This window comes from Pan troglodytes, chromosome X (genome assembly GCF_028858775.2).
Source record: "Pan troglodytes isolate AG18354 chromosome X, NHGRI_mPanTro3-v2.0_pri, whole genome shotgun sequence".
Lineage (NCBI taxonomy): Eukaryota > Metazoa > Chordata > Mammalia > Primates > Hominidae > Pan > Pan troglodytes.
In genome coordinates, this window is record NC_072421.2 from 20,783,536 (window position 1) to 20,799,102 (window position 15,567).

General features: G+C 37.2%; 1 protein-coding gene across 16 annotated transcripts in view; it reads right to left on the reverse strand.

Moving 5' to 3' along the window:
- RPS6KA3 (ribosomal protein S6 kinase A3) overlaps positions 1–15,567 on the reverse strand; it is a 117,721-nt gene that overhangs the window by 42,326 nt on the left and 59,828 nt on the right. For all 16 annotated transcript variants that reach the window (XM_063804053.1, XM_016942880.3, XM_063804054.1 and 13 more), the window contains 4 exons: positions 11,797–11,878; positions 2,839–2,919; positions 1,963–2,042; positions 1,261–1,367 (listed from right to left, as the gene is read on the reverse strand). In XM_063804053.1, the coding sequence (XP_063660123.1) occupies positions 1,261–1,367; positions 1,963–2,042; positions 2,839–2,919; positions 11,797–11,878 (350 nt within the window). The remainder of the gene's footprint in view (positions 1–1,260; positions 1,368–1,962; positions 2,043–2,838; positions 2,920–11,796; positions 11,879–15,567) is intronic.

A 15,567-nucleotide genomic window follows, 5' to 3' on the forward strand; every position in this document is an offset into this window, starting at 1 on the left:
ATTTAAATAATATCCGCTTCTTGATGACTGTTATTATCCAACCTGTGGGAAATTTGCTCAATTCACACTTAAAATTTGAAATTACATGGAGAAGAAAATTTTCAATAAATGGTATTTGGGGGAAAGAAAGGATTAGCTTTATACCATTCCTCCTGCCAAAAAATTTCTAAACAATGGAGCTAAAAGAAAAAAAAAAAAAGAAACTATAAAATTAGAAGGAAAATATCTGATCATAGAACTGCGGAAAGCCTAAGAATGAGAGTCAGAATAAATCACAAAAGAAGATTGGTAGATCTGCCTGAAGAAAAAAACGTGCATAAATTAAACAACATAAAGTTAAAATTGAAAGACTGGAAAAAATGTAAATTTTCTTTTTTTTTTTTTTTTTTTTGAGACAGGGTCTCACTCTGTTGCCCAGGCTGGAGATGCAACAGAGCGATCTTGGCTCACTGCAGCCTCGATGCCCCAAGCTCAAGCAATCCTCCTGCCTCAGCCTCCTGAGTAGTCGGGACTACAGGCGTGTGCCACCATGCCCAGCTAATTTTTTGTAGAGATGGGGTTTTGCCATGTTGCCCACACTGGTCTACAACTCCTGGGCTCATGCAATTCAGCCTCCCAAAGTGCTCGGGTTACATGTGTGAGCCACCATGCCAGACCAAAAATAACACTCTGAAAGAAAAATGAACAAAGGCCATGAGCAGAAAATTCACACAAAAATACAAATTGCCAATGAATGCAGATTTCAACCTCATTAAAAAATCAAAGAATGGGATGGTTGTGGTGGCTCACGCCTGTAATCCCAATACTTTGGGAGGCTGAGTCAGGTGGATCACCTGAGGTCAGGAGTTCGAGACCAGCCTGGCCAACATGGTGCAACCCTGTTTCTACTAAAAATACAAAAATTAGCTGGGTGTGTTGGCAGGCGCCCGTAATCCCAGCTACTCGGGAGGCTAAGGCAGGAGAATTGCTTGAATCTGGGAGGTGGAGATTGCAGTGAGCTGAGATTGCGCCACTGCACTCCAGCCTGGGCAACAAGAGCAAAACTCCATCTTAAAAAAAAAAAAATCAAAGAATGCACACAAAAACAGTATTTTTTGATTAACTGAGATTTTTAAAGTATGAAACTACAGTGTTAGCAGAGATGTGAAGCACAGGCACACTAGTGCAATACTGTGGGAGTTTCATGAAGCCACTTGATTTTTTATAATCTCCTAAACAATCATATTACATTGTATTCAACTTAGTAGCATGATTCCTTACTTTTCTGGTTTTAAGTCTCTATAAATTATTCCCAGGCTATGTAGATGGTCTAAAGCAAGTGCAAGTTCAGCCAAGTAGAATTTGACATCTTCTTCTGTGAACATCACCTAAAATAAAACAATAATTTTTCTAAATTTATTTTCTTTTTGTGTCTGTAATTTTTAAAGTTCCACTCTAGAGTTTAAATATCCTAAAAATTTTATAAATATGATAATTATACATAGCTTTGTTTACAATTTATTCGTGAAAGGAATAGCAAAATTATCTAATCAGTCAACCAATCACTTACTAAATACTAACTATGCACTATGGGAGAAATAATTTTACATTTTATTGTTAAGTATATTCAGGGTGTGCCACTGTTGTCCCATGACAGTAACATTTTAGAAATGAAAAGTGATCTTTAAAATGCATGCTTAATTTCTAGTACTAATTGTTTAAGGATATCTTGTTGATACATTATTGCTTCTGGAAAAAACTATAAAAGAAGCAGGGTTAAGACAAAGACTGTTTATTTGTCAACTTAAAGTCCTGCTTTCAGAATAAATTCAAAAGGTAGGAAAAGAACTCTTTTTGGGTCTGATTCTTCCAGAATCTTGTGCCACTAGAGAAAATACAGTAAGCATAATACTGAAACATAACAAAGCTTTAGTTCAAACAGGATGCATGTAAATAGACTAAAAATAGAGATTAATTATATACCTCTTTGGATAAGCGTGTAAACAAATCTCCTCCCCTGAGAAAATCCAAAATAAGATACAACTTCCCTTCAGTTTGAAAAGCTGAATGAAGAAATGAAAATTTTCATTTAGTCCACCATAATTTTTTTAGGTTTACATTAGGTCATTCATAAATGAATATTTTAACAAATTAATTATATCAAATGTCCAAACTTACTTTTACTTAGAAGAAAACCACTGATTTATCTTAGTTTCCATGTGGAAATGTTAAATACAGTGTTTCTTATTATGGAATCACTAGATTTTCAACAGGCAAGTCACTCAGGAATACAATAGTTCTAAACCCATGATACATAAGAAAAACTCCTAAAAAAAAAGACTTACTTAACTACGAAATAACATACAAAAACCATGCCACTAGCTACAGAAAAAAATATGGGTTGGTTAGGTTTAATTACACATAGTAAGAATCACCACACCTTTACCCACTGAGAAAAAGCATATGGCTTTGGGGAAAAGAACAGCAGTGACAATGGTTTTAGGATGTTGACATTAGGGATCTCTTTGGCCTTTAGGGTTGGCTAACACATATAGGCTACAAAAGGCTAGCATATTATTATTCATTATTATTATAATAAAAAAGCAATAATTATCATTACCTGTTCCTATGGCTACCACTCAGAAACTAACTTTATAATATTTTAAAAAAACATAAACTAAACAATAAAAGCTTCTAAAGTTTGTCTAAGAAATAACGGCTTAATTTTCATGACTTATTACTATATAGATCTGCTAACCACATACAAATATATATTTATTTATATTAGTTTATCTGAATGTCCTCAGGGATTTTGAGGGATGAGGTCAAGGGATGATGTGGGAGACGGCTCATACTTACCATAATGCAACTTGACAATAAAAGGATGATTAACCTCTACCAAGATATCACGTTCCATTTTTGTCCGAACTCGGTCTCGAACTATAAAAGATTGTATGTATGCTACATTGTAATATCTTTCAAAGATAATCTTCAAAACAAATTCTTTTTGGTGCCCATGTTAAATAAAATTTTGCTTATGTGTATTAAAATGTGAATGTTTTATCATTCTTGAATTTACAAAATCAATAATGATGTCTTTTACTACATTACATAACCAAAGGAAGTTGCATATATTTATAAAATCCATGCTTTTAAGTTGGAAAAAATATAGAGAAAATATTAGGTATTGGCTTTAACATCAAATGCACAAGTATTTTAATCACAGCCGTGGAAAATGGCAAAAAAGCATGCAACTTTTAAAAAACAAGGCATCCTAATGAAATAGTAAAACATAAAAAATGAATAGGTTTCAACATTCCATCAGTCCTATCAATTAAACTCAACAAACATTCACTAAGCATACCTAAAATGAGGCAGACATGGGGTAAAGGACAGTTATATCCAAAGAGGTCTATTTTGAGGGAAGAAGAAAGGAAGCAAGAGGGAGAGAGAGAACATACTGTGGTATAGCTGAAAGAGCAAATGTTTTTTGGAGTTTAGACAGAAAGATATGAATTCAGATCTGTGTAATCTTTTTTTTTTGAAAAAAACTTAAGCATCACAAGATCTGTACAATCACGAGCAAGATACTTATTTAAATTCTTTGAGACTCAGTTACCTTTCGGCTACACAACGGGGATAACACTACTGTAGCTTTGAGGAGCATATGACCATTTGAGATAAGGTATGTACCTAGAGCCTGGTATGTATGAGATATTCAATTAAATGGTAGCTATTGTTATTATATGCAAAGTAGCACCATGAATATGATTAAGGGATAAAACAATTTACTACCAGCAATGAGTACTGCAGGATTCAGAGAAGGGCAAGATCAGTTTTACTTGCATAGGAAGGCTAGAAGAAAGATGTAGGGTCAGGGAGCAAGCTTTAAGACTTTTGGAGTGGCATTTAGATGGGTAGGAAGGATAGGCCCTAGAAAACAAGAGTCCAAGCATGGAGTACCCAGTGCAAGCAACGATGTGAAGGCATGAATGACAAACAGGAAGGAACCAAATGAGATTTACTACTGCGCCAAGGCGAAATGGGGAGGATCCAGATTCTTGAGAAGTTGGAATGCCAAGATGAATTTATATTTGACCCTGTGAGCAAAGCTCTTTTTCAGCAACCAAATATTTCCTGAGCAAAGTGTATGTGCAATGCACTAGGGATATACATACAAATAAGATAATCTTCAAGAAGCTCATGATCTAGTGGGAAGGACAGACAGGTAAATAAATGATTATAATACATTCTAAGTACTCTGAATGGTTATATGAAACATGAAAATGGAAAGAATAGGATAATCTTTGGAGGAGGGAGAAAGTTGAGTTGGTTTTATTTTCAGTTTAGGGTGACTGCAGATATTTAAAATATAGAAATAAGACCTCTGGGGAAAATAAACAAAGCAGCTAAAAAATGCCCTATTTTTTCCATTCTACCAGTTTTCTATCCCCAACTGGGAGATTTTCATACCACTGACTGAAAATGGGCGAATCAGAAATAGGAATCAATTGCTCTTGATGTCTACGCAGCTCTTTTAACTGACCTGTCCAGTTAGTATATCAAATTCAATAGCAATCTCTGATTTCATTACCTTGCCCGATCGCTACAACTCTGGTATTCTCCTTGTTATATCTGATATGCCCCCTTTTTTTTGAGATAGGGTATCGCTGTCGCCCTGGCTGGAGTGCAGTGGTGTGACTTCGGCTCGCTGCAACCTCCCCCTCCACGGTTCAAGTTATTCTTCTGCCTCAGCTTCCCGAGCAGCGGGGATTACAGGCTTGTGCTACCATACCTGGCTAATTTTTGTATTTGTAGTAGAGACGGGGTTTCACCATGTTGGCCAGGCTGGTCTCTAACTCCTGACCTCAGGTGATCCGCCTGCCTTGGCCTCCCCAAGTGCTGGGATTACAGGCATGGGCCACCACGCCCAGCCTGATATGCCCTTTGTACTTTTTATGTGAGTGAAGTTCATCACCAATACCTGCTGATATTTCTATTCTAGTCTAGCCTAAATCTGTCCTTTTCTCATTATTACCATACAATTTTGGATTAGTTCCTATCACCTTAAAGGTGGGTTCCAAAGTCCTACCTCTTTCAATAAGTATACAAGGCTTATCACTTAAAAATACCTCATCTGCTCAGTAAGCATCAAAAATATCCACCAATAAATGCACTGTATATCCCTCTTGTCTTATTTTACCACAATGAAAAGAACAATTATTTGGGAGTCAAGAACTACAGTTTAGTGGCTATACTAATAACTAGATGAACTCATAACTACCTTGGTCAAATCATTTCATTGCTCAGGGATTTCCTGTTTCCTCCTCTATAAAATGAGGGATTAGAACCAAGATGATTTTTTTGTGAGATAGTTTTCTCTTCAACATTTCCTTATATGTAACATTGATGAGACCTTGTTTAACTGAAAATGAGCAGTGAGAGTCCTTCTCTAAAGAATTCCTTCATTTTGTCTGAGGTAGGCCTGTGTCATAATTCTAATCTCGTTTCTTTTGCTTATGTAAAGACCTAGTGACAATTCTAAATCATCCTATCATGAGGAATTTTAATTAGTATATACTAATTCAGAAGAAGGCATGTTTTATATAGGCCAACTTCTAATCCCAACATAGAATTGGTTAATACTGACTCATGCTGGCAAAGCAACTAGATTCCTCTGAAATATTTTTTCTTCTAGAGTAGTTACTAGATTTAAGCCCTACTTGACTGAACCTGAGAATGAAGAAATGTTGTTTATGTTCCTAGGACTATGCATTAAGAAACCTTTTTAAGCAGTTTACAGAACCTTTTAGACAAACAGACCACTTTAATAGGACAGAAGTCCCCATTAACTTTATCTAATGTTATTGACTTGTATTTGACCCCATTTATCGTATTAATAGGAACTTTAAAATGGGAAGAGACTTCTGGTTAAACATGGATATTTTACTCTCTACATTCTTCCAAAACCCCATGGAAATGACAATAATGGAAAAACTGCATAAACTCACAAGGACAGGAAGCAATAGTAGAAGATGTGCAAGTGGTAACTAACAAAGCAGACCAGAGAAAGCTAAAAATCTAAGCCTAAGGAAAGGAAGCCAATGAAAAATAAGCAAATTCTTGTCATTGAAATCTTTCCAATCAGCTTTCTAGCACCTGACTCTTAAAGAAAAGATAGCAAAAGACCCCCAGGCATTTGGAGAAAGGCTCTAAACATGAAAAACATCAAAATAAACAGAAAAATGGAATAAAGGGAAACAGAGACAATGTGAGGAACAGAAGATAACTTAAACACCACACAACACAACTCAATCTTGTAATTTATGTCCACTGAGGGGGCAAAGATAATATGGCACCTCACCCTTTTTAAAGCTTCTTGTTCTTGTTTAAAAAGGGTGGTGGGGTGGAGGAAGGAACAAGTATCCTCAACAAATAAACTACAAGGAAAAGATAAGAAATGAAGAAAGAGTTCATAGATGAAAAGACTTAAAAACATTATCAACCAATTGCAAAGTTGAGACCTTATATGTATGAATCCTAATTTAAACAGACTGCATAAAGAAACATAAATTTTAATAGTAGGGACAACTAGCAATTTGAACAAAGACTGGATATCTTTATGCTCATTTTTAAGGTATGATAATACAGTTGAACTATCTCTTTTAGGAGTCTATCTTTTTTTTGAGATGGAGTCTTGCCCCGTCGCCCAGGCTGGAGTGCATTGATGTAATCTCGACTCACTGCAACCTCCGCCTCCTGGGTTCAAACGATTCTCCTGTCTCAGGCTCCTGAGTAGCTGAGATTACAGGTGCCCGCCACCACACCCAGCTAATTTTTGTATTTTTAGTAGAGACGGGGTTTCACCAGGTTGGCCAGGCTTGTCTCAAACTCCTGACCTCATGATCCACCCGCCTCGGCCTCCCAAAGTGCTGGGATTACAGGCGTGAGCCACCGTACCCAGCCAGGAGTCTATCTTTTAGAGATATATACTAAAATATTTATGAAAGAAATTCTATAGTGTCTGGGATTTCATTCAAAGTATCAAGAGAAGAAGAAGGAGAACACTGATGAAAAAAGGTTGGCCATGAGTTGATAAATGCTGAAGCAGGGAGAAGGGTACAGGGGGTTCACTATATTCTTCTGTCTCTTTCTTAAATGTTTGACACTTTCCATAATTGAAAAATGTTTTAATGAAATAATCAGAGAACAAGAAAATCTAGGAAATGAAAAGCGATGGCAGAAACAAAAAGGTCAATAGAAGAGTTGGAAGATGGTTGAAGAAATTTCACAGAAAATAGAAAAAATGGAAAATAAAAGATGGAAAAATAAAGAAAATTAAGGAACAATTCAGGAGGTTTAACTAACATATTCCAAAGAGCAGCACTTACAAATGTAGAATAAATGACAAAAACTTTCCCAAGACTGAAGAAAGGAGTTTTTAGGTTGAAAGAGACCACACCTCATATATGATATGATATAGTTTTAGAAACCCACACTCAAGAATACCACTATATAAATTTCAGAACACCAGGAATAAAGAGTAGATTCTAAAGACTCCCAAAGAGGAAAAGCAGCTTACACACAAAGGACTGGGAGTGAGACCAGCAATTAACTTCATCACTGTAACACAGGAAACTAGAAGACAATGGAAGCAATACCTTCAAATATCTGGTGGAAAATTCTTTCTGACCTAGAATTTTATAGTCAGCCAAATTATAAACTAAGTGACAGGTGGTAGAATAAAGCCATTTCCAGACATGGAGGGTCACAAAAAATTTAGTATCCATTTACTCATTCTGAGGTAGCTATGAGAAGATGAGTTCCATCAAAACTAAAAAGTAAACTGAGAAAAAGGTAGGCACAGAATTTATGAAAAGAGACTGAATACAGAAAAGAAGTGAAGGAAATGTGACTGTAGTATACTATTTCGTTCAGCTAGGAACAATTCTTATAAAGCTGTAACAATGAAAACATTATTGGGAAGATGTGAAAAGGGAAACTGTGAGTGGGTGGCAGCATGAGAGAACTGAATCTTAGTCTTCCATGTTAGAAAGGCAATAGATTATGTCTCCAAATGAAAACAAACAATTGCAATATAAAAGTGTTGAATATAAATGTAAATGGCAGCAGCTAAAGAGATGAAAGTCATTGTCTCTGGGGTTCAAGAATTAGGATAGGCAGAAGAGTGGGCAAAGCATAGCTATGTTATATGATAAGACTCTACAGATATTCTTTTGATAAACATAAAAATTTAAGAACACATTCACAATTATTCAGCAGTTTAAAATTCCAATAAGTCAAATATTTTCACTTTTCTATCATCTCTTTTATAGCTAATATCTATACAATTTTACATACTTGTAGCTCAATTTGTTCTAATTTTCACTACATTCATTTTTGTAATTTTATTTAAGATACTTTATTTTAATAATATCCTCTTAAGTGGTAAACCATAATTTTATAACATTTCTCTATTTTTCCTTATTAAAAAAATTTTTTTTTAGGGACAGGATCTCCCTCTACCCAGGGTGGAGTACAGTGGTGCAATCAAAGCTCACTGTAACCTTGAAGACTCAAGCGTTCCTCCCGCTTTAGCCCCCCGAGTCAGCTGGGACTACAGGCACACGCCACCAGGCCTGGCTAATTATTCTATTTTTTGTAGAGATGAGGTCTCACTATGCTGCCCAGGCTGGTCTTGAACTCCTGGGCTCAGGCAATCCTCCCACCTCAGCCTCCCAAAGTGCTGAAATTATAGGAATGAGCCACTATGCCTGGTCACAATTCCTCTAGTTTTCCAGTGTGTATGTGATTTCTAACTTCTTGCTATTATAAATAATGTTGCAACAAGAATTTTCAAGCCTATGAATCCTTTTTTTGAAGCTATTTCCGCAGGTTAATGTAGCAGCAATAATGGCTTTCCAATTTATGCTGCCATCATATGAAATAACATGCATTCATCTCACTCTGTCACCCAGGCTGGAGTACAGTGGTGTGATCACAGCTCACTGCAACCTCAAACTCCTGGGCTCAAGAGATACTCTTGCCTCAGCCTCCAGAGTAGCTAGAATCACAGGCTTGCACCACTACAACCATCTGATTTTATTTTTATTTTTTGTAGAGACAGGGTCTTGCTATATTGCCCTAGCTAGTCTTGAACTCCTGTCCTTAAGCCATCCTCCCGCCTCAGCCTCCCAAAGTGCTAGGATTACAAGTGCGAGCCACTGTGCCCAGCAAACTTTATTATTTTAATATGCATCTTTGACTTTCACCAAAACTGAACATTTCCCCAAAGATTATTTATCTCCTTGTGTAAACTTTATTCAAAATCCTCCAGATGGAGGATATAATGGTATTTCTTATCAATTCCTAACTCTTTCATTCTTTTTACGTTTATTAGTTGGAATTATATTGCAAGAAAGAGTTTTCCCTTTTCCCCCATTAATTAACTTATGAATTAACCTATGGCTTCTTATTTTATTCAACTGGGTTGTAATCTATCACTAACATTTATTATTGCAATGTTTAAGTTGCCCCAGATTTGGCCAGTAGAAGCCCCTTGGCCAACTCCTTATATTAATATATTTTCCTGTCTTCCTATTTATACTATTTTTCATTGTATGAAATGTTAACAATTTTTGTATTACTAATTTGTTTGTAATTTGCTCAATATTTCCTCACAAGTTTCCTAGATGTGTTAAGTTGTAAAATTCAGTTAGGGTGGAGTTTGTTATGGTGTTATTTTCCAGCTTGCTCAGGGGTATTTCTTTTTTCTTTTTCTTTTTTTTTTTTGAGACGGAGTTTTGCTCTTGTCGCCTAGGCTGGAGTACAGCGGTGCGATCCCGGCTCACTGCAACCTCCGCCCCCCGTGTTTAAGCGATATTCCTGCCTCAGCCTCATGAGCAGCTGGGATTACAGACACCCACCACCATGCCCGGCTAACTTTTTTTGTATTTTTAGTAGAGACGGGGTTTTGCCATGCTGGGCATGCTGGTCTCGAACTCCTGACCTCAGGTGATCTGCCTGCCTCGGCCTCCCAAAGTGCTGGGATTACAGGTGCGAGCCACTGTGCCCGGCTGAGCTCAGGGGTATCATTACTTAATTTCCCATTGTTCTGTATGCCTGTTTTGTCATACAGCATGGCAGGTACTCAATATTTTTGTAACAAATACACTAAAATTTGATATATATATGTTGTACTATTTTGTTCCACTGATTCTATGCCTGTATTACTCCCCCCAATAACACACTAAGTTAGTGCTACTTGAAGCATTAGGATCTGAGAGAGCTTGTTCCCTTATTATTCTTCTTTTCCAAAATATTCTGGATTCGGAAATAAACTTCTGAATTATTTTGTTAAGTTTTAAGGAAAATGCAGCTGGAATCTTAATGATATTGAGGTAACTGAATGGCTAGAGGAGTAGTGAGATTCTTAACGGTTGGCCTTCTCTAATAGGGATTGGGCATTTATTTCCTTTCCTGGTAACTTTTAGGTTTCTTAGAGTTTTGTAGTTTCCTTTACATACACTATGCAAAATACAAATCCTGTTAAATACATAAAATCAAACTACTTTTGTTGCTTTTGTGAATGAACTCTCTGAGTCTCATCTATGCAGCTTTGTAACACGGGATTCATGAGTATAAAGTCACAAATGCAGTGACAGAAAGGCAGGGGATTGAGGATATAATTTAATTCCCTGGTCCTAGCAGGAATCAAGTAAGTGGTAATGCCATGGGGTAGGACTGAATAGGAAAGAAAATATGTTCAGGAAGGGAGTAACAGAATGGAAGCAAACGACAGTGTTTACAGAGAGAAGTGAAATTTCTTGGGATGTCCATGGTGGGTAACTAATTGGGAATAACAGACATAATAAATGATCATTGCAAATATTAGAGAATATTTTCAAAGCTTTATAAATTACATGTAAATTGAAGAGGAAAAAATGGACTTTTAGTAATCAATACACAAAACATCTAGAGGTTATGAGGTTAAAATAAGTGATACCACTAAATTAAAGGAAGAGTTAAGTATTTTTAAATCTATATTTCTTCTTAACTACTTTTTTTTTTTTTTTGAGACGGAGTTTCACTCTTGTTGCCCAGGCTGGAGTGCAATGCCACGATCTCGGCTCACAGCAACCTCCGCCTCCCGGGTTCAAGCGATTCTCTTGCCTCAGCCTCTGAGTAGCTGGAATTACAGGTATGTGCCACCATGCCCAGCTAATTTTTTGTATTTTTAGTAGAGATGGGGTTTCTCCATGTTGGTCAGGCTGATCTCGAACTTCTAACCTCAGGTGATCCGCCTGCCTCGGCCTCCCAAAGTGCTGGGATTACAGGTGTGAGCCACCACGCCCGGCCTCTTCTTAACTACTTTTTACCTATGAGAGCCAAATCCTGCATTAGGGTTTTCAAATCATAGGCTCAGAATAAAAACTTACTTGGAGACCAGAAGTCATAAAGTCCTTTAGAATAAAAGCTATTTTGCATCCAGTAAATCAGTACGTTTTTAAAAACATTAAAATAAATATATAAATTTGAAGATGAATCAAACCCAGTTTTAATCTTCTAAATGTTTACTTGTATAAAACTCAATATGAATTTATAATACTTCTTTTATAACGTGGCAACTCTGGTTCTCACTAGTTATATGATTCCTAGCCTAGCAGGAAAAATTCACTAAAAGTCAGCCTAAATTTAAAGCTGGTAACAGGAACCTATTCAGAATGTAAATAACATGCCAAGGAGTCCCATGAGCTCTATTGAGACCTTTCAGTTTGTTTAGACTACATGAACATTACAAATAGCAGCAACACTTACCTTTCAGTGTGGCCTTCTTCAATACCTTCATGGCATAAAGCTGCCTAGCATCAGAGCCTGAGATTTTTTTAACTAAGAAAACCTGCATTTAAGTAAGAGAAAATAAATATTACAAAGTAGTATAAACTATATCCTTGTTAAAATAAGACCCTGCTATAATACAGTTTATTATTATAATATAGATTCAGATATACTGTAGATTATTTCCCCTAAAATGTATCAATTATAAATACTAGTTATAAACATTTGTTATAACTTGAGGTGTCAATATAAGGGAATACATTTTTTTCATTTTGTTGTTTGCCAGTTCCCAAAGGGCATGTAACACATTAAGACAGAAAAAAAACCTTTAAACTACATATGTATGAATTAGATGGAAAAAATCCCAAAATGTTTAAAGTATAACACAGGTGGTATGATGTCCTGCTTTTAACAAAACAGAATTCTACTGAGCCCGTCAAAATTGTTATACGGCGGTTCCTTCTTGACCACAATTTCCTGTTGATACAAGTATTCACTGATGGAGGGTCTTTTCTGTATACAAAAGCTGCATATAAATCTCACTGCTCAGCGGAACAATTTAAAACACTTACATTGGGCTGGGAGTGGTGGCACACCCCTATAATCCCAGCACTTTGGGAGGCCAAGGCGGGTGGATCACCTGAGGTCAGGAGTTCGAGACCAGCCTGACCAACATGGTGAAACCCCATGTCTACTAAAAATATAAAATTAGCCAGATGTGGTAGCTGGCACCTGTAATCCCAGCTACTTGGGAGGCTGAGGCAGGAGAATCACTTGAACCCGGGAGGTGGAGGTTGCAGTGAGCCGAGATCGCATCATTGCACTCCAGCCTGGGCAACAAGAGCCAGACTCCGTTTCAAAACAACAACAACAACAAAATGAAAAGCAAAAACAAAAACAAACAAACAAACAAAACTTACACTGAAGAATCCTGTGCACAAATATTTAATGTGACTTAAGTTAGAACCCACCTCCCCACCTTTTTATGGTCAAATTATCACATACACCTAAATATGAAGAACACAATTCTCAGGTATGTTATTGGGCATCCTGACTTTCCAAATATTTGCGCAAAATGAATAAAGCCTGTTCTAAATAACTCATGGTCATTCTATAACATGACTAATACAAGACTACCAATACATCTCTTCTACTCACTTTGACCATTAGGTTCATGATCATTTCCACTGAACCTTTAAATAGATATGCCAAATAGATTTGAATTTCAACTCCTCTTCCCTATCCATTCTTTTGTAGCAGTGTTCTTATGCTTCCACAGGTGGGAAGAAGAGAAGCAATCACAATCAAGAATTAAGTTTAGGATCAGCTTTCATTCATCTGAATTAGCACATCAGGCTATTAGCACAAAATTAAAAAATGATTCATTCAACTGATTCTAGGACAAGGCAGAGTTTCTCACTTTGAGAAATTGTGCCAAGTCAATGGGCAAGATCCCAAATCAAGTGAAAAGCACCACAACTCGCGGAGAAACCCTGATACAGGGTGTGTTGCTCTCCAATAATCACCACCCCCTTTCACCATGCCCCACGCTTTAGCTCCTTTCAGCCAGTTAGTGGGGAGCCAACCTAGGGAGAGAAAAGCGTCCTTAATCAGGGTGGATGTAAGCTCTGGAATGATGTTTAAGTATTAAAGGTAATCAGAGATTTTTAACATTTTTGATGGAAATAAAATCTGATTAGGTAGAGATAATTAGGATTTATTTGATATTTAATGTTCCTTAAGATTCCCTAACCATTCTGCAAGAAAAATTCTCCTGGTGAATTCCAAACTTTCAACTGTTCTTTGAATGCATCTTCTTAACACTCCAGCACTTCTTAGTTTGCAAAATACTTTCACAACAATTTGTAATAAATCATCGTGTCAATTTTGGGAGGCAGACCTACTAGGCAATGCCTATTTTATAGCTGTCCAAACTAGGGCTTAGGGGGTTAAGTAATTTGCCCAGTGTCACAGTGGAGGTACTGGGACAGAGTCCGTGTCAGTCACCCAGTATTCTGCTTCTGCTCAGGGTGCTGTTTATCTGTTCCCTTTGGCCAGTAACCAGGCAAGCCCAGCAGGAGCAGCAGCGGTCCCAGCTGCCATCTCTTCCTCCACCAGAGCATTTCTGACCTTTTCTCACTCCCCCATGAAGCTATTCTAGTCTCTGACAGGTCATCCCTGTTTCCTTGGCTTACTGTGGCCTTTCAGAATGAGTAAGAAAGGAGACAACCTATTTTGAATGTTTGGTATTTATAGTATGATATTTAAATTACTTTTAAAGACGTAAAGGGAGAAGCATGCTAATTCCAACAACTTAAATATTGTGTTCCCTGAAAATCTAATGTATAAAAATTACCCATCTATTTGGGTTTGAGTGGTGTGATAATTTAATTTAATACCAGATATTATGTGCTTGGCCTTTTATCATTTAATTCTCACTACTCTCCTATGGAGTCAGAACTATTACACACTCATTAATTCTTTCCAGAATTATATGCCAGGCACTGTGCTACTGGTTCAATGCTGAGACTTGATACAAGGCATGACCCTTCCTTCACTCATGGAACATTTAATCTAGTGGGGGAGACAGCCACTAAACAAATAATTAAACAAATGAAAAACTGCAATTGTGGCAAGTGCCATGAAGATGACGTATGTAATGTTCTGAGAGGGTATAACCAGGGAACATAACCTAGGAAGGATGCAGGGAAAGCTTCCTTGACATCACAGGTGCAAGAGGAGCTAACCAGCTGAGGAAGAGGCAGGGGTAGAGCAGAGTGTTTCAGGCAGAAGGAATAAAATATGGAAAGGCTTTCTAGCAGGATGGAGCTTAAGGACTTGGTCCTGCTTAAGGACCAACAAAGGCAGCCAATGTGACCGGAACACAGAGAGTGAAAAGTATGTAAACTGATGCTGGAGAGGTAGCTAGAGACCAGGCTGAGAGGCTCCTCAGCCATCTTAAGAATTCATCTTTATTGTAAAAGCAAAGAGAGGCCACTGAAAGGTTATGGAGGGGTAGAGTAAAAGATTAGTTCATGCTGGCTATCATGTAAATAATGGATCAAGGCAAGAATACATTTGGAAAGACCCAGTTAGGAGACTCCTTCAATAGACCAGGAAGAAAGGTGGTAGCATATTCTCAAGGGGTGGCAGGCAGGCTTTGAGAAATCTTTACTGAATCTACAGTACTTGGTGACAGATAAGATTGGCCAGGTCAGAGTGGGATAGGGGAGGTAGGGACTAGAAATATACATCAAGAATGCTTCCCAAGTTTCTAAATTGCTTAATGAGAGAAAATGAAATAGAACAGTTTGAGGCTTAGGGAAAGATCATGAGTTTGGTCTCAGACATGTTGACTTTAAAGTGCTTTTAAGACATAGAAAAAGAGTAAGCAGCTGTGCATAAGAATTCAGAGCTTGGAGGAGCAATCTAGATTGGAGATATAAATGTGTTATGTCAGCTGTATGTGAGTTACAATTAAGATAGCAGGCACAGAGAAAATCAATTAGGAGAGTATTAGTAACAGAGAAGAAGGCAGCCTAGAATCGAACCTTGAAGAACTTCAATATTTAATGACTGGCTAGAGGAAGGAAATGGGGATCCAAGAGGTTAAGTAACTTGCTCAAGCACACACAGTGAATAAATAGAAGAAAAAAAATTGAATCGAAGTCTGGCTGACCTAGAGCCCAAACTTACAACCATTACGCTCTGATGGCTACTTACTCTATATTTGGATTAAAAGCATCCTTT